Source organism: Anguilla anguilla, chromosome 6, assembly GCF_013347855.1.
Source record: "Anguilla anguilla isolate fAngAng1 chromosome 6, fAngAng1.pri, whole genome shotgun sequence".
NCBI classification, from domain to species: domain Eukaryota; kingdom Metazoa; phylum Chordata; class Actinopteri; order Anguilliformes; family Anguillidae; genus Anguilla; species Anguilla anguilla.
Window position 1 is genome coordinate 22,392,196 of NC_049206.1, and position 25,158 is coordinate 22,417,353.

The 25,158-nt window shown below is 43.6% G+C and overlaps 1 protein-coding gene across 2 annotated transcripts in view; it reads left to right on the forward strand.

The window, feature by feature from the left end:
- The first annotated feature begins 1,113 nt into the window (after positions 1–1,113).
- The window catches only part of LOC118230801 (tyrosine-protein kinase RYK-like), a 54,256-nt gene continuing 30,211 nt past the window's right edge, over positions 1,114–25,158 (forward strand). For both annotated transcript variants that reach the window (XM_035424120.1, XM_035424122.1), the window contains exon 1: positions 1,114–1,772. In XM_035424120.1, coding sequence (XP_035280011.1) covers positions 1,559–1,772 — 214 coding nt within the window. In that variant the 5' untranslated portion in view covers positions 1,114–1,558. The remainder of the gene's footprint in view (positions 1,773–25,158) is intronic.

The following is a 25,158-nucleotide window of genomic DNA, read 5'->3' on the forward strand; positions in this document are numbered from 1 at the left end:
AGCCTGCAGATCCCTTTGCCAGGGATTTCCTGTGGTCTGGCAAGCTCATGCCTGTCGGGACTGATCTGAGCCTCCTAAAAGACAACAAAGCACCTCTTCAATGTGAAGAGCACACCAGGCAGGCAAGCACGCTCATGTTGTTCGTCTCTTCTTAGACACGTTTGAGCACCCCAAACCTCTGGCTTTCACTAGCTATCTGATAATGTAGTTTCTTAATCATTCTTCCACAGGTGTAAAGTTCAGCAAGAACTCATATGCTGCAAGTGCCAAGAATCACTCTCACTGCCTCTCTTGTGCATGCATCCTATTTGATTGTCTTGTTCTGTATATTTATTCTAAGCGTGCGCTGTCATAAATCTCCACATTGCAAATAATAGCACTCTAATCATAGCACTGGAATGAATAGACGTCACATGCTCACTGCATCTCCTCTTCAAAGGGTAAGCCAGTTTGTGGTTAACTAGAAGGCATGAGATTAAAGGGTAGCCTTTTTGTTATGAAAAGCCATTTTTGGCAGGGCCTGAGAAACATAGTTAACATGAAAATAAATAAGTCAGTACGGAGTACAGAATCAACTATCCCTCCAAGGAGTGGTCCAGCTTTCATTGAAAGGACATGTAAGATCATGTGCTATAGCATAATACAGTGTTAAACAGGCAGAACTGTTCAATATTTTATATTCAATGTAAGCAGCCTGTTTCCAACCTGAAAAACGGAAATTATGGCTGTTGGGTCTAGTAACAACTACCGTAAAGTAAGTTATTTGATTTTCCAGTTATCACAATAATATACGAATTAAGCCCGGTGGGCAGCATTCTAGTTAATGGGTCTGTTTCAGCAGGTTATGACATTCCTGCCCCATTCAACAACCCCATGCCGTTTCCTCCACGGTTTTCCATCAACGAAGTCTTCCCTAAGGTTCATCGTAGATAATGAGGTGTCCCCATATTGATATCATTTGTCTCAAGCTCCCTTTCTCATTTTGTTTAGATTCTGTTCTGACACACACGTCATAATTTCCGATGGCAGAATTTCGCTCGCAGTTAGGACTCGAGTCTAAAGACAAGACGGGCGCGCGCTTAATGTGAAGACGCGGCTGTGCGTGCTCGTGCTCGTTACAAGAGCTTTCCCCCTCTGGAAAATGAGATTCAGGGGGTGAAAGTGGAGAGTCAAGGGTGCAATGCGAAGGCGGCGTGCTGCAAACAATAAAATCTGCTATGATGCGTATTTAAGCTTAATTGGTAGAGTACTCACTCATGGGAAAGAAAAGTAACCGGATACAGGTCGTTGTCTGAATTTCAATAACCCAAAATCTGGATACCCCCAGCAAATTCAGCGGAGCTGGTAAAGTTAGCTGGCTAGCTAGCAAACCAGTTGGTAAGAGAAAACCCGGGACAAGAGGGGAGGGGGCTAGCGAGCCAGCGTCGTAAACTGCTTGGGACTATGCTGCTTTCTGGATCAAACTTAATATTTGGGATGGATTGAAAGTTTGGCGAAACTAATCTAACACCCACATTGGGTATAACATTTTAAGCAAGGAAACGCGTGTTTATATGCAATGTTTGTGTCGCTGGCGGGGCCGATTCGGCTTTGCTGTGGGACAGTGTCGCGGTGTTGGCTCCACTCAGTTCCGAGGACGCGATGGGGCTTATTTTTCCTTTTACTCGAAGCAGCTGTCTCCTTTGCCAAACTCAGTTTACCTGGTATGGAAAACAACAATCGCCCTAGTGTCAGCGTCTACATGAACGAAGCAGAAGTGAAGAAGCTTTTAGGTAAGTATTGGTACATTGGCACCAAGTCGTTTTGATTTATTTGCGGGACAGTTTGGCACAACGTAGTTCACCACTTCAAGAAAAAAAACTGGCACTGTGCGGATTTAACTTCAGGAAACGTGGCTTTACTTGAGAATTACGTTGGGCTTGGAGGTTCACGACGTTTCAGATCAGAATGTGCTTGTCTGGCTCCTTGGTGCATTTGCAACAGTTTGTGCCATTGATGTGGACGGTGTGTAGTTCCAAGTCCTTATAGTTCTTCAGCTCTGCATTTGACAATAACTTGAAGTTATGGGATTTGTTTTCGTATACGATTTGGGTTCACGGTAGTTCAAAGGGTTTGAAACTACACGAGTACTGTCCGAAATCATCTACAAATGGCTGATATACCTTTTTCGCGTTCTATGGCGACGAGCGATGAATTTGTCCTGTAACAATGAGTTTTCTGAAATAGAGTGTTAGCGGTTTTAGAACCAAATTCCAACCGTTGGCACTTTTAAGGACACGGCATGCCCTGTTTCATCGATCGTGTGTACACTTTTCCCCACCCAGCGTGTTGGTGTTCAGCTTTATACATTCGAAACGTACGAGTAATGAGGAAATGGTACTTTCGAGGTTATTACTGTGTGGATATGTCAATGAACACTGATCATTCAAAGCCATAGTCTAGAGCATACAATACATTTAAGGTTGATGTTAATATTAGCCGAATTATTAGCCAAATTATTTCACTTTCATGTTTGCTGTACCAATGTATCGATTACGAAGGCGATACGAATGTGTTATCTTTAACTGGGTGTCTGTTCTGTGAACGCTTGTATGTGTGTAGGGTTCCTGTGTACTTTTCACGGCCCATGCTGATGTAGATATTTGAGCGAGAGGGAATGCCAATCAGCTGATATGATATTTGGTTTCCCCATATAGGAAACTGCCAAGTGTGAACTACACCTGAGACTCGAGCATGCATACAAAATATTAAACGCGTGTTTGATATGCAAACTTGAATAACAACAGTGATGCATTATAATTAATAACCTAACTTTGCTGCAGTGAATCGAACTTGATTGTTTGTGAAGCTAAACTGGAGATGTGGCTGTCTAGATTTGGGTTTTAAATATTACCTAGGTGGGAAATGAAAAGAAAACGGGCCAATGCATGTTAAAACATATTGGAAGACTGTTGCTTTTTCCACAACTAATTTTTCTGAACTTAGAAAATGGACATGATTAATCCACAATTAGTGCACTAGAAATGTTTAAAAGTGAGGGGACACCCTGAAAAGATTAAGTAATCTGTGAACTGGATAAGCCCTGTGTTGCCTGACATGATGGTCACATTATTTGTACTTTTCTAGTATTGTTCTTTAAAGTATTATCTCTTTCAGGTCTGTGTTTGGTTGTATATTTTGTAGCAATGTTCTAATCTGCTATCTGAATGGTAATGGCCCCATAAATTACCATGATCTTTTGTGCAACCATGATTTGCTAATCATGGGAAGGTAGCCAACTAAAAATAGTGTATTTAGTATAAAAATAGCAATGGCAGAAATTTAAGTAATGATATTTGCACTTAAATTTACATACATGTACATGTTCTTATCCAAAGGGATCTGCAAAACTGTGTACATTAGTCGACTTGGCATGGATAATTTTGAATTGTAACAACATTGGTTAAATGGCTATATTATGTTGACTAATAATAAAACAAAAACAACTAGAATTTGTTGCATCCCTAGCTTAGGAGCCTGGCTGGCTGACGTTAGCAAGGTAGCTATGCAGCTATTCAGCTGTGCTATTAAGCATGTGTGGCTAACTAGTCACAGCTGTAAAGTTACCAATAGCTGAACTGTGCAAATTCATGAAGCTTTAAATAGCCAATTTTTAAGCTATATCGCAGCAGGGTTTGTATTAGGCTTACATTATTCATTTCAGGATTTGACAACTTTTAACAAAGATTTCTGAATTGCATAGGATTTGCTATTCAACTAAATGTGCCAGCATCTGATGGTGTTGCTGAAGGAAGATATTTGCAGCGTGGTCGTTTGCAAATGCTTGAATGTCAGAAATATGTTATCAAAACTTTTATTGATTACATGGTCAAAGTTAATGGATTCCTGCATGTTGTAATATTTACAGTATTATTCAGATTAAGTTACGTTTAAGAGGGGTTTTGTGCAAAGTTTACTGTACCTTTTCATCTCAGATGTCTGAGATGGAAATTCGCAGTCATGTATTATGAAGGAGACTCATTTCAATGCTTGAGGGCCTGCTTGTGCTAGAAATGAAATAATTGGTGTTCATAACCGCCAATTTTGCGCAAATCCATATTAGCTCAATTGATCAGCTAGTCCAATGTATCTTTCACATATATAATTTGTGTATGCAGATAAATGGTTAATGACACAAAAGTTATTAGCCTATCTTCATCTTCGTTTTTATATACGATTACTATGTATACTTGGGAACAATTACACCATAAGTGGAACAGGATGTACCTTTCTCTATGCACATTAAATTACACTCAGTGAATCTAATAACAGCTGGCAAACATATTTGGGGTAAAATTGGGATGTCTTTTAAAATGTCTGAGAATGAAATGTTAGAATAAAATCTAATTTCAGCATGCATCATTTTTTAATTTTAACATGGCTTCAAGTAATTTGATGCTGTAATGGGAAGCATATGCAGGAAAGAGATGGACCATTTTGAGCTGGGAGGAAAGTATCTTGCCAGTAGATCTGATGTAAGCAAGCAGCCTGGTTTGAAGAACTAAAGTTAGTATTTGGCCAAAAACATAATGCCAGATCTTGTCTACAGTGAAATCACTTATTTTGTTGGTTAGGTTTGAGCTGTACTCAGGTAAGTTAAGTTGGATATAGGGCTGTTGTATCGATTTGGTTGTGGCACATCACAGACTGATCCCTAGATTAATGTGCCCCTTAAAACGAATTGAATTTATTTAGGCTAAGTCTTTTGTAATGTCAGTAGTGTTGGACATCATGTTCAGCCAAGTTTTGAGTCATTCATTTGGTCATGTCTCAAATGTAGCCTAGTTTTAGAACAGGCTACAATTAGTCATTATTGGGAAAAGTGTGTTTAGGCTATAGGTTGTTTGCACTGCACCTTCTGTAATGGAGGGTTTAAGTGGTAATGTTTTATAGCTATTGGGAGTGAGACTATTCTGACTTGATGTGGATCATGGGACATACCCTGAATGGTCAGTTATGTATGTGGTCAATTCTGTACACATTTTCAGGTATTCTGTATACAAGTTTTGCAGGTTTAATTATAACAAAAATCTTTTTGTTTACTTGAGCAGAGTTGACATACAGTGCTAGAGAGTGTGCCGCAGTGTAGCTGGCCTGTGTTAGCTGAGGGTGGAAGTGTGCACAACTTCTTATCTCAATGCCCACTTCAAGATGTCTCCAGTGTGTACATCCAGGGCTTTTTATTGACTGGTAATAGTGTGTGTTAAGTCCATATCCTTTTCCCTCGTTGGTCCACACTCAGTAAATATCTGTAGTGTCTAGGCCAGTCAGAATAAACAACCTTTCATTCTGCAAACAACCCTATTCAGTGCTGGTGTCTTGTGCATTGAGTTATACCAAATGCTTTCCTGACTGGCAGTCGATTTCACTTTAAGTTTCAGGTTTTTTGCTGGCGTTCCCAAAAGCAGTGCGCCAATGTACAGTGAACAGCTCTCAGTGAGTTCACGCACATGGGTCTGGAGCCAACACTCTGGTTTCAGTTCCCCCCCACCCAGGACTGTCCTATTCTCTTGGACATTGATTTCCTATGATGCCATTTCCTGAATTTGCCACCATCCCTGAAGGCACAGCGACGTAAATCCGAAATAGGCGCTCTGTTGCGCTCCGCCTGTGGGAGGTAGCCGCGAGGTGGTTTGACCATTGAGAAGATGTCCGAGGAATACAGAGGAATCAGATTTGTGTCGAAAATTATCAAAGAAAACAACATACGTTTGACACAGTTTTGTGTCAAAATTATCGAGCGAATTATCAAGCATTTCTGATTGAGAGCAAAGAAATAAATATTGCAAAGAAAAATTTTGATTTCAAGAGTAGAACTTTAGACTTTTGAGTTTGGGAAAAAAAAGAAAAAATATTGCAAGTACATTTTTTTCTATGCCTGTACACACGATGTTGTTTTTGATACTTGATACAATGTTTTGTTTATACTTGTGGCACTAATCAGATTCTATAGCAGAGCAGCGGTAAGCAGCATAGCCGTGAAATCTTCCCAGTGGGAAATTACCTCCATGCTACCTCCATGCTGCCACAGACAGAAATTGACAGAGCGCCTACGTTTACCCTGTATTGAATTTATTAGTGTGCTTTCTGGGTTGTGAGGTCTTGCAGCCAAGGCTTTTTATATGCTTTGGTATACCTATCAAATTGCACATTTTTGAGGTCTGAGTTTGCTATGGTGGACATCGTGGTGCCAGATCATGGTTGTACAGAGGTGTGCTTGAAAGTCATTAGGGAAACCTGTAAATACAGCTGACTGTTTTGCATTTTTCAGAGAGAAGGGAGGGGAAACTGTCTGTCATGCTGGGTGCTGGAGACAGACGGTCATAGAGGCTGATGATCTCTATAAAAGCCCTGGGGATATTGCTTCAGAGATTCACATGAATAGTTGGATGTCACTAGAAGAGGGTTTTACTGGTGGCAATACCAGTTCTATATTTAGATAAAAGTTCTTACTTTTTTCAGTACCTTTACAAAACAAAGGACAAACTTCATCCTTTTTATGGCAAAGGGTAATCAGCGATTCTAGTATTACTTAGCATATATAAACGCTTTCTCCCCTTTTTCTCCTCAATTTGTCGATTCAGAGTGTGGACAAGCATGTGCTTCTTATCGCACTGCAGTTTGCAAGTCAGGCTTGCGTGGACATGAGTTGGAGGAAAGCGCTGTGTGTGTGTGTGTGTGTGTGAGAGAGAGAGATAGAGAGAGAGTGTGTGTGTGTGTGTGTGTGTGTGTACGTGTGTGCTGTGAGTCCCCCATTGAGGAGAGGGGATGACAGAACGCTACCATTCTGGCCTACTGAAACCCTCTCATCCCTGGGTGTTGCAAGAGAATATTGTGCATTGTAACACTAGCAAGGTCCATATTCAAAACCTGACCGTGGGTGCACTGATGACAGCATAAAATGGCATAAAATTAAGATGAATTGCCCGTTTTGAATGAAACTATTCAATTAAATTTGATTTGAATATTGTGTATAGTAGGCTAATTGCTGATTTTTTTTGTTCACTCTCCAGTTTTTGAATGTTATTGAATATTTCACACAGTTCAGCGTTCATGTTCCTAATAAAAATAATGCAATGTAGGCTATTTTGATCCTTATTTTTCTGCAGTTGCAGTAGGCTAGGCCTCAAGTGGCTATATTTCAGCTTTTCAGCTTACTTGCCGTGTATAGTAATCTTGAAGACCAAATACCGTTATGCTTTCAATAATATGAAAAATATTGTGTCCAGAAACACCAATTATAAAAATGTGCAACATGATGAAACTACTATCATTAACCAAAATGCTAAATAACTTTAATGTCTTTGTTTTTTATGTGTGATAAATATTGGATGCCAGATCTTGTGTAGTGGAAGGATGATGCCCACCGTGCTTTTATTAAAAATGTCTGGTGGCAAACCTGGGGCTGAAACTCTGTGAGGACCCTCTGTGCTCTTGGAGACAAATGCTTCAATATCGTTTTTCTGACAGAATATTCTGCTTCACGTATGATGACTTTCTGAAAGATGAACTGGAAGTTTTAAATGCTAGCCTGCACGTAGCTTTTAGAGTCAGTAATTCTTCTAAAGTTTTTTGTTTTGTTTCAGCTGGCTATTTCTCGCATCATATTAGAAGATGGCCTACATTTTTATGGAAATCTAAAACCCATTGTTTATTTGGTCTTTCCATCCAGCAGGTAAGGATTTATGGGTGGCTAACCATCTGCCATTAAGGTGCACTGGATGTTGATTTCCTAAGCCGCTTGGCTACATATGAAAAAAATTATGCTCCTATATAACGTATACAAGGCACGGGAAGTGAGGTTTGCACACGACGGGAAAAAGCTGGAGTGGAATTTATGACATGTGCCGTTTACTTTACGGGTAACAAATTGCAGTGGATTTGCCCAGTGAAAGCCTTTAGCTCGTTCCCTTAGAATCCATTCAATCAAAGGGTCCCCATTAAGTCTGACCCAGTATGAAACTGCCTTTTTATGTACCTTACTACAAAAGCGGGCCTTAGGCAATGGCTAAGTTTCACTTTGGAGGTTTATGGCTGGCGTCTGCCTCAGATCAATGTTGATTGATTACAGATTGACAAAATGATTCATAGCCAAATTATTGTAATTTAACGGTGGGTTTACTAGAGTGCTCTGAAGTTTATTTTTGTCCTCCTCTGTGATCCAGTATGTCCCTTCTGCTATTTCTGTAGACTTTACATTGAATCATTTGCTAATGGTCAGGGATGTTTGCGACATGTTTGTTGTCCCAGCAGTACCTCCTGTAAATTTTAAATCTGTGAAAAAAGAACTACCTGGCAACCTACCTGAAAACCTGGATGAAAGGAGAAGAACATTCTTACAGCCAAGACTTCAGCTCTGACACTGCTTTTCACCCCTTGAAACCACTCCTCGAATCTCTGCGTGCCAGGCAGCTACTGGTGTTTGCTTTTTCACAAAACCCTAAAGCCCTCCCGCGACACGGTAATGTTAATTTGGGTTTCATCACATTGTGAAAAGTAGCAGTTTAATTCCCTCGGCTCCAGGATACCGTGTGCTAAACTGCAGTTTCGGGCAAAGACCACTTTATCGGCAATATCTGTCTAATGTCCAGGTAGTTTTTGAGAGTAACCAAGAAATGAATTAAAAGCATTTGGTGCTGCTGCATTTGTCTTTCCGATAATACCGAATCCCTCAATTACTATCTCACAGTAACTTCAGAGTCCCCTGGAGAAGGTTCAAATTCCTGTTCTATTGTGTTCTGGGTTGTTAAACCCCATGAGACCAAGTGACTTGTGTTCTCGAGTCAGGTTGTCTGCGGATATGGTTTGGAGATGTCTGGGTGTTCTGACTCGTCTGTCTTTATTTCTGACGTAACGTAGTATGGCACGTATAAGCCGGGCTTCAGGTGGAAAGCAGATCCAGTAGTTTAACGCGTTTCCTCCCTCTCGAGCCCGACTCAAGCCAGTGGGACTTCCGCCAGGTCATTAAACGCCCAAAACACGGAGCTCAGCTTTTGTCGGGATGCTTCCAGAACATCGAGGGAATGCGGACGGCTGCCGTTCGACTGCGGGAAAAATGAACTGCTTCCCACTGTATACTGTGACAGGCCGTGGGAGGGTTCCTGCTGAGCGTGGTTTCTGGGGGTAAACGCAGCGTACGTACGGCCCCAGGTGCTCAGGTTGGGTTACGGCCCTAGAAGAGCCAGGTTTTTTTTCCACCTTTCATTTGCTGACGACGCTGAATTTCCCTGAAGACAGACGCAGAGCTGTTAATCTTGAGTTGGACAGCTTTGTGAGGACTCCTCCGTCTGGCATCCTGCAGATTTCAGGTGCCTACCTGCCCTGTGGAAGATTTGCTCGTAGGTGGATTAATCAGAGTTCAGAACTTCAGAGCTCTGTCTCCGTTCAGTGTTATGGACATACATACTTGTATATTAGGGCAAATATGCAATGGATATGAAATACCCTTTCTGCTGACATTCACAGATGTCACATTAGGCACTACGTTTGTTACCTACACTTCACTAGTCAGTGCTGATGTTTTGAAATATCTTGTGTATCTCAATGTAAGTCCATATTTAAACATAATGGGCCACAGAAAAGCTATTCTCCCTCTAAGCTCAGAGTTTAGGAAGCACCGATTTGGACTTGTGGCCGTTCGTGGGACCCCACGGGAGCGGGTTTCACCGGCGGCGTGCGAGAAGTGAATCGACATCGCCCCGGCGGTCTCCCCCCCCGATTCAGCGGGCTGGAACTGGCACGAGTCCTTAAACGTTACACCAGCGATGGACGCGCACCGCGGGCTGATGCCTCCGGAGGGGGGAGCCGGCGCACTCGACCTGGCGTGCTCGCAGGAAAGCCCCAGCTCCGCCGGCTCCCCTCGGCCTCTCTCAGCCGCTTCCTCTGGCGTCTCCCGAGACGATAATTCCTCTCCCAGATCTTAATCGTTCATGGTATCTGCAGCGGGCTTTGGAAAGCCTCGAGCGATTCAGCAGCGAAGGTCTGATCCTTCTGGGGTAGTCACTTTTTTTTGTTCGAAAGTCAATTTTTGTGTTGAGGGTGTATCTGATTTTGGTCATCCCCCCCCCCCCCCCCGGTCTTTTCTTAAACGGAGCACAACCGTTCCTTACAGAAAGTGGAACGTGAGGTTTGTGCGTCTACTTGTCTGTCAGCTGGCTCTGATTACCGGGTTTGAAGTCAGTTTGGTACAAAGCAAACAAACAATGGAGGCTGTTTTTTGGCTGCGATGAAGCCGACAGAAACTAAAAGCCTCTCCGGCTTACTGTCTGTGTGCGTGAAGAAGAAAGCGGATTTTTTCCCCATGCATGCTCATTTGGTAACTGAATACGATTTAAAGGAAAAATTTAAATCATTGCACATCTGTTTTGCATTAAATATTGCCCTGTTAAGTTTTAGTGGAATATGCATACAGCAGACTGACTGGACTGGGTAGTGGGCCTCTAACTGGTGAGGGAATAACAGAGTGATGCTACTCTCAGTGACTGCAAGGTGCCCTCTGTGCACTTGCAGCTTAACCAGGACCGAGTAACTGAGCTCTCGGAAGCAAGTTGCCAGTTTTCACGCCGTACCCCCTCGGAGACCGTGTCCAGCCTTGTGGACTTTGTAAAGAGTGATGCAGTGTGGAAAATGCAGGGGTCGGGCAGGGGTTCCCTCCCCTCTGGCCCCCTCTGGGCTCCTCGTTACCGTCAGAGCTGACGGCTTGCTTATACGCGAGCTTCTGGAGATCAGGTAACGTGGCTCTGGCTCTGACTCACGCATGAGGGGGATTTTACAGCGAGGCCCACCAGACTCTGTCACGAAATACATGTGTGATGCACAGTGTTACAGGAAACCGTGATAGGTTAAACTGGTTGGAGCACATGTTTGAAAAGTAGCTAATATGCAGACTAGAACATTGGTTAGAACACAAGCTAGAACATGGATTTGAACATGGATAGGACACGAATGCAGTCTTGTCATCCCCCTCCCAAGACAGAAGTAAAGCTTAAGGTTCAATCTGTTCTCACCACACAGTCAGTCAGTAAAGATCTGGCCAGAGTTCCTGTGTCATAAACGCAGTTGTATGTGTATGAGGCTGATTTTCTCTCCTAGTCCCTGGAATGCTCCCTCCACACTGCAGGATTTGTATTTGTTGGTTTGACTTGCTGGGAAGCTGGAGGCTTCCAACATCCAGCCAGGAAACTGCCTTAGCAAAACAGAAGACAAGGGAACACGATGTTTTACTGGGGGAAAAGAAAACCTCTAACTGTCATCCTGTTTGTGATAGTGCTGACAGTCGGACATGAAGCTGAGGATGCAGATGAAATAGTGTCAGATGGCTGTACGGCTGGGTAAGACAATTAGCTGCTGAAAGACAAGCTATTTGTTTAAAGGGGAATCCCACACAGAGGCGGTGAGATGAAACCTCTGGAGGGGCCTGTGACTTTGTAATTTCTCCCAGGTCCTCCTTACCAATGTCTTTTGCTGGGCCTGGACAAGCTGTTTTGGTCGTGGTGTGTGATGGAGCAGTGTTTTCCAAAGGTTGAGAATGTGGCGGTCGACTGTTTTTGTGTGTGTGTTCTGAGGATTGTTTGTACTGTTTATTAAGTTGTACACATTTTGTGTTAGGGCACTTTTTTATTTATTTGTTTAACTTTAGTCGTGTCTCCAGATAAAAATTTAATCTGTACTGCACTTTTCACGTGAAGTTGTACCAGCTACAGAGTGAACAGAATGAAAAGGCAACCCATAGACGAAAACAAATTTTGCAGTAATGGTCTGAGTTACAGACAAACATTTATGCTGTCCGAATGATTTGGTGGATAATATTATCACATACAAATTCTTGACATAAGTTAGAATCTTCAAATTATGTTTGTGTTTACCTACTGACGTCTAGCTGCCAAGTTCTACATGCACCAGCTGCGTGAGGGAGGGAAGAGGGGCAGCTTGTGCTGCGAAATGACAGTGGGCTGTTGGTCACTTTGACATTTGAAAGAAAAACATTATGAATACAAAAGTATGGTGTGTTGCTTATCGAAATAATGCCAAAAAATCTTTTTGGACGGGGGCAAATTTATTTGGGCAGGCTGTTCAAATAGTCATTGTATGGTAAACACCGATGGAGCTGGAGGTGAAGGGTGGGGATGGTGGCATTATTCCTCCTGCTTTCAGTAGTTTGTTGAGTCCTGTCATGGTGCCCCTACCCGCCGTCCCCCCACTGAGACACTTCCTATAACACTGCCAATGCCTCCAGCTCCGCCCCCGGTAGATCGGAGTTGACTGCCAGCCAGTGTCTTTGCGCTCAGCTTGGAGGCCTGACTGCATGCTCATAAAGAGATGGCGGTTTTGGCTGGGCCTCGCGTGCTCGCTTGTTCCTCCTGCTCCCGTGCCTGCACCAGCTGTGTGAAGACAGGCGCCCCTTCTTTGGGCACAGCAGCGGTTTGGGAATGCCAGTGATGGTGGTGGCATCTCTGTGTAGGGAATAAACTAGGGAATCTGGGGGATGACTCACTGCTGACTTGTGCTCTTTAATCTGGAATCTTGTGCTTGTGTTCTATCATGTGCTCTAGCTTGTCTTCTGTCCTGTGCTTTTGACTTTGCTCTCGATCAGCCTGGGCATCATTGGGTGTTGTTCTCTCTGTGTAGTATGGTCCTGGATGCGTAGCTACCTCTACTGTACATACACAGTGGAATAGAAGCAGCAGAAAAAAGCTAGGCTGGAAATGAAATGAAGAAAGAATGCCCGGCCCAGTGTTAGTCTGGTCCCCCACCCCCGAACTCCCTTGGGGCCTACCCGGAGGGCCTCTGTTTGTCTTGGAGAGCCTTCGCTGGCCTGACAAATCACTTCTCCTCTCAGCCGGCTCCGTCCAGACAGAAACGATATCTCGGGGATGTTTCCTAAAGGCAAACAGGATTTCTGCAACCTCCTTGTCTCCTGTTTACAGCAAGGGGCTCAAGACATTTATCATCTCTGGTGGCGTCACTTGTTTAGACTTCACGGAGCTCCAAGCTTTGGTTAGCATGCAGGTATTTATGCGTAAACTCGGTTTGAACGAGCGCGTTCCATTTCGTGGAAGCGTTTCCCACCTCGAATGCGGGCTGAGGGTCCAAGGGTTGTTCTTAAATGGGCTAAATCTGTCACGATGTAGTGGAAAAAATAGAAAATGTGTGTCTGAGAACACCTTCTATACCAGCTTTCACTCCTCTGCCCCACACCCCACTCTGTTAACATCCGCTGTCACCACCGTCACTGGTCTCCTTCCTCTCAGACATCACGCAACCCAAACCAAAACAAAAATGGCAGTTATGGAACAAGCTTGGGATCCTTGCATCTATATAGAAGGTAGCTGTACTTCACTTATTCACCACTGGCTCTGACCCTGCAGTGTGTGGCACACATACACACACACACACACACACACACACACACATATATATATATATTTATATATATTCATGTTGTGGTTGTCTATATATTTTATTGCATGCCGCACTTGATAAATTCCCTGGCTCAGCAATACATCAATACTAATTTGAGTGGCTGTGGCTGCGGCTGCAGGGACAAGAAGTGAGTCATAGTCATCTTGCACTCACTCTCGGTGAATTCCATCAAGCACTAATGCACATACACAGCAGATCCATGGATCTCGATGGATTTACAATAGAATTATACAAACATTTCTGGTCTCACTCCATGATTCTGTAACGTGGTCAGTGAAATCGGTTCAGTTGTTAGATTCACACAAGATTTGAGAACCACCTGGAATTTTGGCGAAAGAATAAAAAATTTTCTCTACTCTTTTTTTTCCTCTTAGGGCCATATCAGCAAAGTTGAAAGTGATCCATTAATGCAAGGGACTGCGTTTTATGTTGAAAAAGAGCCAAAATGCGGGGAAAAAATACATTGCCTTGTATAAACGCTGATATTCTGAGGTCTTTCTTAAAGATTAAAATGGCACTGGCCCACAACAAAGTAATGAATAGTGTGACTTGAACCACAACAAAATAATAATTATTGTTTCTATAAGCCAATCATCTTTAGATGTCTAACTGTTTATTGATCATAATATTTACATGCCTTGTTGGTAGCATTATGAGATTCAAAGTCAAAAACGAGGTGTCACAATCTAGCTAGCCTGCTCCACATGATTAAATTAAAACACAAACCTAGGTTTTCAAAAAATAAAAAAAAATCTGAGCCTGAGTGCCAAAATTTGTTTTGATCAGAACACCAAAACATTATTTGTATCTTATTTTATCCTGCTAATTCCACTATTTCACCTGTCACAAGGGTCATTATAAAATTATGAACGGCACATGCGTTTATTGTTTTATTGCGAGTTTGAATATTATGGCAAAAAGTTATTTTTTTTATCATAAAGCAACTGAATTGGTGAAAAACACAGATTTTGAAATGTCCCGCATTCCCAGACGCAGCATTCCATTGCCTAGCGTGACCACTGGTTGAAAACATTAAACTGATTAGATGTCATTTTGAAAATATTGGTAGACACGCTTGCGTGCAAAAGAAAACAAGACTTACCTGTTTGAACGCAGCAACCTCTGATCGTGGACTCCTTGCATATACTGTGGCTGCTGTAGCTTTGCGTATGTCAGTAGTGTATTTCCTGGTGCATTGTGCTGATTGCAATTGTGCTGAGTAATACCGCCATTGCAGTCACAAATGATAGAAATACACTGTGTGCAGTGCTATTTATAGTGTTTGTCATCGTCAACACCGGTCAGAATTTTGTGGAGGGGGCACAAAAATCGATTGAGGCGCCCCCTTCAGAATTCTCTATGCAGGAAATACCCTGAAGTTATTCAGCACAAAGATCAAACAACCTGAATGATTATGCTATTTTGTGATGATTAACTTTCGTGGTTTGGAAATTACTTCTCTTTAGCAGTGTGTATTCTTAAGTGGTTTGCAGCAATGACTAACACAAGCTGAACAGAACCAAGCCAGGGCAACAAGGAGTTGGCCTTGTGCCTCAAATGTTTCGGAAACAGCATTCCAGGATACCATATCACAATTTGTATGTTGCCATGGTGACCATAGGCAGTAGCACTCCGTGCCCGCCGGACAAGGGCCATTCTTGCATTCAGCAAACGAGAGAAAGAGAGAGCAAGGGGAGAAAGCATCCCGTGGGCTTGTCCACTTTCCATCCAGCCCCCCCTCCCCCACGGTTCACCGCAGCAAAGCCTGAGGGGTCGGGGGATGGGCGAGTTTCCCTCCCCTTAAAGGCACTTTCAGAAGAGTCCGTCCGTGAGGGAGCTGGCAGAAGGAGCAGCAAGCGCGCGTGGTTGTAATTAATGGAGGGGCTGCCTTCCTGCGAAAGCCAGACTGCATCCATTAACCCGAGGCTGGCGAAGAACGCTGCAGCAACCTGCGCCCCCCTCTTCAAAGGCCGAGGCTTCAGATGGAGTAAGCGATACCTCAAACGCAGCGGGAAAAGTAGATGCTCAGGAAACTCCTGTTCATTAGCGAGTCCAGAGCGCGCTCAGCAATGATTGCGGACGAAAGTAGCCCTCTTATTTCGAGGCCGTTTTTTTTTCGGACGTCTGGTTGCAATGAAGGACCCTGCTTGCAAGGACACGAGAAGACACATTTCTTACTTTATTCATGCACAGCATAAGGTTCCTTAAAAAAAAATGGTGGAGAGCCATTTTGTTCTCCGCTGAAGTTCCCTCCCATCACTACCTCTGTCAGTCCCACTTTAGGGGAGCGTATGTCCACGTACATATGGCTTTGTTTGGGACATCCTGGAGGAGAACGGGGCTCATTGCTGTTCCTTCCTCGGAAAGCGGCCTGTTTGAGCCCCATGTTAACTGGTAGGCCCTCCCTTCACAAAGAACGACTGAAACAGCCCTCCTGGCTGAGCCCTGTTTTACAGACCCTGTGTGATAGGAAGAAAGGGCTGCAGCGCATTTCCTCTCCGCTCTACTTGGCTAATGGATCTTCCCTTGGGTAATGCAGTCCTCCTAATGCACTCCTAACAGAGGAGTAGGCTCAGACCTCAGGCCGATGCTCCTGACGATCTCTGATGCTTTTAACGTTCACCTAATGTAACGCTTTTAATGATGGGCCGTTGCAAGCAAGTAACTGTACTGGTTAAAAAACATACACAATTTTGACATCGACTGCAAAATGTAAGGAGTAAGCTTTTGAGAAGGTTCTTGGGGAGAAAGGTTATGTTAAATCTTTCGGGAATTTTTACATATGTTTTTTTTTTTTACCCATTTTGCTTAATTATGCGATTTGAAATACTCTGTCCCTCTTATAAGCACTTTACATTGCTGTAGCATCTGTCAGTTCAGGAGGCTGCAGAAACACTTCATCACCCAGCATTCTCGGGAGCATGTGCTGCTGTCACTTCTTTTCAATCTGCAATCTGCTGATTGAGTTCTGCACTCACTGCACCAGAGGACTACATGAGTAACACAGACTACACTAGCTGACCCCTTTTTGACCAGAGGAGTCGCTGTTGCACACTGAGGCCTACACAAAATTATTTAAACCCTCTCTTTCTGCGTGACACTGGGTGAAGTCAATTATGCTATGCCTCTGGATGCAGTCTGCACTGGGACAGTCTGAATTCGATCAAGGGGCTTATTGCTGAAATAAGTGCCAGTGTTCCTATTTGAAAACACCTGAATACCTTAAAGATATACAGTAGCTTGGTCTTTTCATATTTGGGAGCGTTTTGTTCCACTTCCACTTCTTTACTTGTTATTGTTTTATGTGCTGGTGGAAAGGAATGAAAAGGAGCGGTTTGGCCTGTGGTGGGAATTTCCTATCAGACCTGATTCTGGGAGGTGAAGTAGTGCTGCGTTCTTATTGGTTCAGATTTGGGAGCCTGAGTTAGTGGAGTGTTCTAATTGCATCCCATTTGGGTGTGCGTGGTAGTGAAGCGTTCTAAATGGTAACCTGCAGAGGTAATGCAGCCTCGTGCCTCCTTGTGACTCTCAGCCTCCCTTCCCAGCAGCCCCTGGACGTGAGCCGGGCCCTATATCCGCTTGCTCTGAGAGCCACTCTAATGCGACCGCTGTGGGGTGCCCACCGAAGATTTGGGAAAATGCCTCCTGAAATTACTGAAATCCTTGTCTGCCAGGAGGAGAAGTTGGAGTCAAAGGCAGGACTCCAGGCCCTTGCTAGCAGAACGTTCAAGGCCATTAGCCTTCTCCACAGACTGTTCCGGAAATCATAACCCACATGAATACATCGTAAACATGGAGACAAAAGAGGTGTTTTCTTCAAAAATAAAGTCAAGTGACCTAATTACAGTGTTTATTACTCCCTTTATAACTGCTGTTGTTAAATCATGCGTTAGCCCAAATTAATTGGATTTTAGTTCATTGAAGTTTGTTCTGAAGCTGGAGCTGACCAGCTAGCAGAGGCAGCTGTGGTAATGAATGTGAAAGACAGTGTACTTGTAGCTGACTGACTAGTTCAGTACTTGGGTTTTTCATCTTGGGTTTTTTGTGAGTATGTGGTCCTGCAATACACAAAGACACATTCGACTGAGACTGAAAATGACACCGTTATTCAGCTTTGCATTCGACTGAAATGATGCAAATGAAATGAGACGGACACACAGACCCATGTGTACATACACTACATTTGGATAAGTGTGTTTGTCAGTACGATCATTTTGCCAGTTCCTGTTCTTGTACATCCTGCAGAGTAACAGGGGGGGTATCATATCCGCCCACACGTGCCCCTTCTCTTTCGGAGTCTTCAGCTGTTCCTGTCCCAAAATCCCCTGGGACCGGCGAGGGGCGGTCGGCCGCGCGTCCGCTCCGAGCCACAGGAAGTAATCGGAGTCGCGGCCCGGCGGGAGGCCCTGGTTTCCCGGCCGACGCCGAGGCCGAACCGGCGACCCGGAAGCCCTTTCGCACCGGGTCGGGAAAAGTGAAAACGGGACCGCGAGGGTCACGGCGTCTTCCACTCCCGCTGGACCGGTGGGTCTGAACCGCCAGGGGAAGCCAAGCGAGAGGAAGGAAACCGGGTCGGGGGGTCTTTCACCGCGCTCTAAACGTATTTGCACAACGCGGCCTGCGCCTTCCGTAACGACGGGCCTGCTCCAGTGGCTCGTCTGCAGAGGATTCGCTGCAGACGAAATAGAAATAGGCTACAGTGTGAAAATACATGGTGTTTGTTTGGAGAGGTTTGTCACAGTGGAAAATAGGTACAAGGCCGCTTGTCTCTTTTCTCTGCGGTGTAGCCTATTCCCACACTGTGTCCCCTTTGACAAACAATGATATGATACAAAATGAAAAGGATGTGAAAATGGATAGATGGCCTGAATGCTGTGGCTCTATTACTAAATTAAATGATTAATGCAGATTTGAGAACTGGTTGTACAAAAACTATTAATGTATTTATTCCTGACTCTGAACTAGTTTTACCCTAGGAGGTCATGTAATTGTAATTATTAGGCTAACTTTTGCTCCTGTGATTTTTTCCCGTAAGAATTTTCCATGTCTAATTTTTACAGATTAGGAGAGTAAAAATTCCAGTCCAAATTACCTACTGTTTTTCTGTCAAACTCAGAGGTCCTTAAATTATACTGAGCTCCTATGAACAGACATCTCTGTGAATGCAATTTGTTCACATGAGTTTTGGCGCTAATTTCTCCTTATGGGGAACATGGATACTCCTGTTGAGACTCTGTTGGAAAGATTTGCTTGTTTTTTAAATTCCATACACTCAGCCACCCCAGCACGGAGACCTATTTACAGAAGAAAAAGAAAGAAAGGGCTTAGAAGAGGAAAATACACGAGATGGATTGCACGTGCAGTAGCATATGGTGAGACAGCTCGCTATATACTGCATATGCATCTCCATTAGAAATAGATGGGAATGCTGTATCCAAAAAGTAGGAATTCCTGACTGCCTCACCAGTTGCAAGTTTTCCGAATCTGTGCGCAAAACCAAATATTTTATCAAAACCATTGTGAACCTTTGATATTCTATCAAAGTGAATGACGCAGATGCCTTTGATGGGGGTTCCTGGTTGCGTTTTCGAGATACAGGCTGCTGACGAATGTTTGGTGAAAGATCTCAGCGACTGAAAAAGCAGGGGTTCTAACTAGTATGAATGCTCCACTGCACATCCACATAATGAGTAAATTACATTACTGTACATCCTGGGGTCAAATTAGTCCTGTGCGAATAGGGCATTTGAAATGCATTATTCATGATCAGTTTGGTTATTAAAATGTTGCTAGCCAGATCATGCACTTGAACTCATAATATCTGGAAAAGTGTTTTAGAGGTGAGTTTAGAAAATTACAGGTGTAAGCTAAAATGACCAGCCATTGCCAACTTTGAAAGAGGTTATTAGGAAAGTAGAGGGAAGAGCTCTTTGAAGGTACCCTGTATGGCTGCAGTTTTACAGTCAATGGGTAGGTCCCTGGGGCACTCTCAGCCTTATTGAAATCCCTTCGCCCGGTCCCATTATTAGGGGGAGCCCCCATCTCCACTGATCTTTATCCTGCCCTGACTGGGCTGGTACAACTTTTGTGCAAGCCAGTCCTCCTATCCTTAATGGTTTCTTTTGTTTTTACCAGATTCTCTCATTCTTTTACTTTTTTTTCTTCACTCCTCATAATTCCTCATTCTGCAACCAAATGCGGAACCTTTTGAAAGTAGGCCTACATGTTTATCTGACAGGCTCTTTGAATTACAGAACCGTTGCATCTGCTAACATTTTAAGTTTAAATGTGGCTTTCCGGTATGCTTTTCATGTAGTGGTTTTAAATTAAATATACAACCCCGGGTCAAAACATTGATTTGACTCTTATGTAAATCTAGTACAACCACAGTATAGATTCCAGTGTGTACTTGTAACAGGGTGGGCACTATTATGAGCAAAAGATGGTATACAGTGAAGGCAATATGCCCCAATATGCAAATGCAAGACAGGAAAAGGCAAAGCCGGGACAAGGAAGTGATGTGGTGTGAGGGGAGGAGCTAAATGTGGAGCTAACTATTGTTGGGACATGAGGTGGCGTGCGCTCACGTCAGTCACAGTGGTTCTCGCAAGGGTGTGGTTGGCAGTGGCGACACAAGGCCACACTACAAGTAGTGAATACAAATGGGTGAAAATGGGGTATCTTGGGAAGAAAGGCTAACATCTCCTGTCTTCCTGTAAGCTGAAGGCTTCTGAAAACACTCATCCTGCCAAGGTTGAGTTACCCGTCCTTGATTATTGCTCATTTAGCCCCAGAAATGCGATGAAGTGTTTCCAAGCCAGAGGAACTTGGCTGTGCCGTATCTGCCAGTTCACTGAAATTGTTGAAGGATTTCTTTTTGTGTGCGCTCACAAGATGGAGGGTGCAGTGTTTCTCTACAAAAAATTTGGTGAGGGCAGTTTCCTGGCTGTGGGAGGGATCTTCTCCATGGCTTTTATCAGGGAATTCTGGGACTGTTGGGTCATTGCTGGAGATCCTCATGCAGTATGGAAAGTGCTTTCATATGACACGAGCAAGAAAAAATTCGTAATTGTTTACAGCTGCCATTCCTTGATGACTAAATACAATGCATCTTTACTTCTGATGCCATTATTCTATTGGTCATTGTCTATTCTCTGAGCATAAGCAATTGCCGAAGGCCAGTATACAGAATGGGAACCGTGAACACATCTGTAAAACTTTCCCTAATGGCATTAGTTGCTCAGAAGGGTTGATTGCTAATTGTAGTTGTATATCATGCATCATATCATCAAGCTTATATACCATCAAACTTCCATTAGTTGCAGAGTCTCTAACAAAAGCCAGTCTTTTTATAGCCCGGCGGTTGTACTCTGTCAGGGTTTTTGTGGGCACAGCGCCCCCTATAGAAGGAGGACCACTGGTTTTATCATTAGCTGGTGAAAAACTGTGAACCGAATGTCAGTATTAAGAGGCGTTATGGGGAAATTTCAGATGTCTGAAATCAGTGACCGGACACATAGTTGAGCCACAGTGTTACACGTGCTCTTTTGCAGTGTGTGGGCGGGGATTAATTTTGGCACATTACTTCACGTGGACGTAAAACCTGTCAGCCATTCACAAAGGGGAAGAGGGCCGACGCCAAGGAAAACAGACAGAAGGCGATAGCGCTCCCCTGGACCCGGGCCCGCGGCCTCGCTCCAGCGATCTGCCCCTCGCGAGATTAATAAAAGTCAGAGGTGTCTTTGAAGCGTCGTAACGTGCAGACGTAATGTCTAATCGGGCCCTCGTTTCTACTGGTGGGAAAAAGGTTTCCCAGAGATTAAGCCGTTTTATAGCACATCTTGAACATGCCCCTTTTTCCCCGATGTAAAGAAAAAGCAGACTCACAAAGGGTACATGTCTGTACTTGTTCAAAAAAAAAAAAAAGTGTGTGCAAAGCTGATCTTGATAGTGAACAGAAATGTGCAATGCTTCAGGACCTCCCAACCACGATTAAGCAGCCTACATCCCATGAGGGGTATGTATGGCTGCTATGGTTGTTTTTCACTGTGACATGATTCTACCCCTTTCATTTCTTTCTTTAAAGATTTGGATCTGGTGCAAAGCATGCTGGTATTGTCTGACTGTTACACACGGGGAGGAAGGCAGGGTAATGGATCAGAGTTGCCCTGGCACAGAGAGGCTTTTGTTCTACCTGGACAGCGAGTCATCTGGGCCCTCTTACTTTCCACTCTGAAAGAAATGCGATGCTAGGGGCCCTCAGGTGAAGGCTTGTGTATTTTTTATTTTTTGTACCCAGTTCCATAGAAAAGATACTCTTAAGCTTAGATACAGCACTGTTTGCTACCCTGGATTTATAGCGCAAATGTTTCATCATCTTTACTGCTCGCTGCTGGTCAGTGTCATAGATTTCTGCTCAGGCCATGCAGCCAGTCATAGATTGAGCCAAGCTCTGCGAGAGCCAGATTTGTGTTAAGAGTTGAGACACGGGGAGAAAGCAACATGGAGATGAAACAACCTAGTAGATTGACTCATACGTTCAGACTCTTGTAGAGTGGCTTTACTACTCTTATCCCTTGCTTCTGAGCCCAGCCCAAATGATTTTTGTTTCTGTCAACGAAGCAGTCCAAGAAACCCATTCTTTTTCCCTGACAACATGGTTGAGTAGAAACAGCGAGCGTTTTAATGTTTGCAAAGGGCACTCCTCTCCTCACGTAGGATGTGCTTCTGCACAATGCAGATATCTACAGAATGTTGCTGGGTGATGTAACTGCTTATGCCCATTTTTAGGCATCAAGAATTAAGCTACAGAGAAGAAATGACAAAGCGGACACAATGGTCACACTCCAAGGCCCCAGTGGACTATTTTTTTCTTTTTTTTTCATTTGCAGCATTTTGTGAAGTTCACCTTTTCCAGTATTGAGCAAGCTCACAAGGCTAATGGCTTTTCCCAATTCTGAGCAAGTTCACAAGGCTAATAGCTTTTTTCCTGTACTGAGAAAGTTCACACTATGGCAGTACTGAGCACATTCATGGGGATAACATTTTATGTCAGTACACAGCTTGCAAAGCTAGCAGGGCTAAACCCCTGAAGAGACAGGCCCTCTCTGGCATGCTTGGGGTTAAAGAGCTGTCTGACTGGATACTTCATTACTGGATAATAGTTTTCTTGGCCTGTTCATGCTGGTCCAAACTCTTTAAACATCCCTAGTGGTGGTGGAACGAGGCTTCATGACCACCATCATGGATGGAGCTGTCATGAGCCACCAGCCTCTGCCCCATGAATACCAATAAAACGAATGGTCTCTTCTGAGCAAAACACTGTGGTTTTTCATGGATTTTCTTGACACATCTGAAATACATAGTTTCTACGTACCTATTTTGACCAAGACATTTCACAGCTGTGGTTTGTAGCCTTGTTCACAGTGTCTGCTGGCTCTTGTTCCTCGGTGCTTAATTGGTCAGTTGAAGCAGCTGATTGCAGTTAACTCATCTCACCTGGTAACTTCGGTCTGAACTCGTGACTGATTTTGTAGTGAAAATGAAAACCAGTTGCCACTGCGGCCTGGCAGGATCAGGGTTATGAGCAACAACAAGGCTAGAAGTGCAAGTTCTTTGAACAATATGACCTATGCTTATGTTCTTTGTGCTGAAAGTTTTTTCCTCCCTTGATCTGGGCAACGGAAATGTAAGTTCAGAGTGTAAAAGGACCGGAAAACCACAGCCAGAGCATTTTAAAGATTTCCCTTCCGCCTTGCGGTTGACCACAGCCATTTGAAAGCATCTTGTTTTTACTTTGCCATGACATGGTCTTGGTGGTCACCACTGCCTCCTGTAAACAAATACACAGGAAAAGTCAACAGTGGTGTCAATGTAATTACCTCAGTCTCCCACTGATCTAGCCACAGATCAAAGAAAGTCTCCTTTATTGGAGGGAATGGGGTGGGGGGTGGTCAGGGGCGAGGGGTGGAGGTAGGCAGGGTGCCACTTCTGGTCAGTGTTTAAGGGTGAGTGGGCAGGGTAGTGATGGGAGTGTGACATTTCATGAATACCGTAATGGGTGGAGCTTTCAGGCATTTACTTATTTTAATGAATAAAGAGATTTCCCTCAGCAAAATAAAATGATTGGTTCAGATCAATGGGCCATGCATAGAGTATGGTAGCTTTGCCTGTTATTTTTTCCTGCTATTTGTTTTGTGAAGCATCAAGCTCCCATCAGCGGGACTGACTGCTCTGATAGGGAGTGTCAGGGACCAGGGGGGTCAGTAATTGTGTAATTAACTGAACCGTTCAGAGGGATTCCCGCTGCCTGATTCCCTCGGTGCAGTGATTCCCTTGGTGGCGACCTGCGGCATCTAGGATATGTGCAATCAACTGCCATATCATTTGGCTACAAAACCAAAAGATGAAGTTGATTTCTAATAATGCATGATCTAGTAGGCTTATTCTAATGATGCATTATCTATTTGCTAGTTTATTGGGCTAATTAAGCAAATTTTAATTAAAATGCGAATGTAATGTCATTAGACACTGCTCTGGTGCATTCAAGATTGTTTCCTGTCAAATTTCCTGCTCCCCAGCTACACTGTGTGTGTGCATAGTGTTTATGTCATTCTGGATTGTTTGTCATTTGCGTGGATCATTTAGCCTAACTGTTGGGTAATGTTTTGAATGACTAAACTAGTGGGTTTTGGGCTCATTTTAGTGGTGTTAGCAAACTACATTGTTCCTAAGGGGACAATGAAGTATAAAGTATCCAAGAGGCATTGACATTCATATTTGTGCTTGAATACCCCCCCCCCCCCCCCCCCCCCCCCCGATTTTTCAGTGGAAAGCTTGCTTTTAATTGAGGAAACTGGTGAGACAGGTGCATAGCAGTCTGTCCCACAACCTGGGGCCACGTGCAGGAGAGTAGAAGGCGTTAACTATTCCCTGCACCTTTTTCCTTTGTCCTCTAGAGGGGGCTGCTCTTCTGAACTTGTTCTGGAATTTCCGTTTCTGCCCCAGTGCCCTATGGGATTTTTCATTTAATAACTTCAAAATGGTGGCCTAATTAAGTGGGAACAGAGAACATATTTTTCCTTTGGGAAAATAAGCTACAGAAGGTGTAAAGATGTGCCGCTGGTAATAAGCTGAAGAAAACCAAATATACCCGAAAAATGCCTTGTGTACTGTATTTCTGAACCGTAGATTGGAAAGGTTGTCCACAGTATTGCGTGAAATCAATGTACGTTCTCATCTTGATCATGTGTTTTAAACCACCTTTTTTCAAACAACATACAAAGTGCGGAGTCCAATATAGTAACTGTCTTGTTTCATGTTTGATGCTGTTGTGATGACTCCAGCTGTCAAATCTGATATTCTGGTCAATTTTGTTTGTGTCTTGGAGTCCTGAGAAGATATAAGATGGCAAAGCACAGGGCTACTCACAGTGCTCATGTTATGGCAGGATTCTGCATTTTTTACACTAAAAAAAAAAGGCAAAACACAGGGGAAAAAAAAATATTGCTATCAGTTGTCACTTGCCAGTCATCTTGCATTTTGGTGAAGTCTCAATTTGACATTGACATCATTTTTGGTGACATAGGCTACAATGTGATTCTGTTGGAACTGTTCATTGGATGACTTCACTGAGATTGTGGGTGACGGGTTGTGGTGTGTTTGTGGGGTACTGTATTGTTTAACCCATAGTACCTC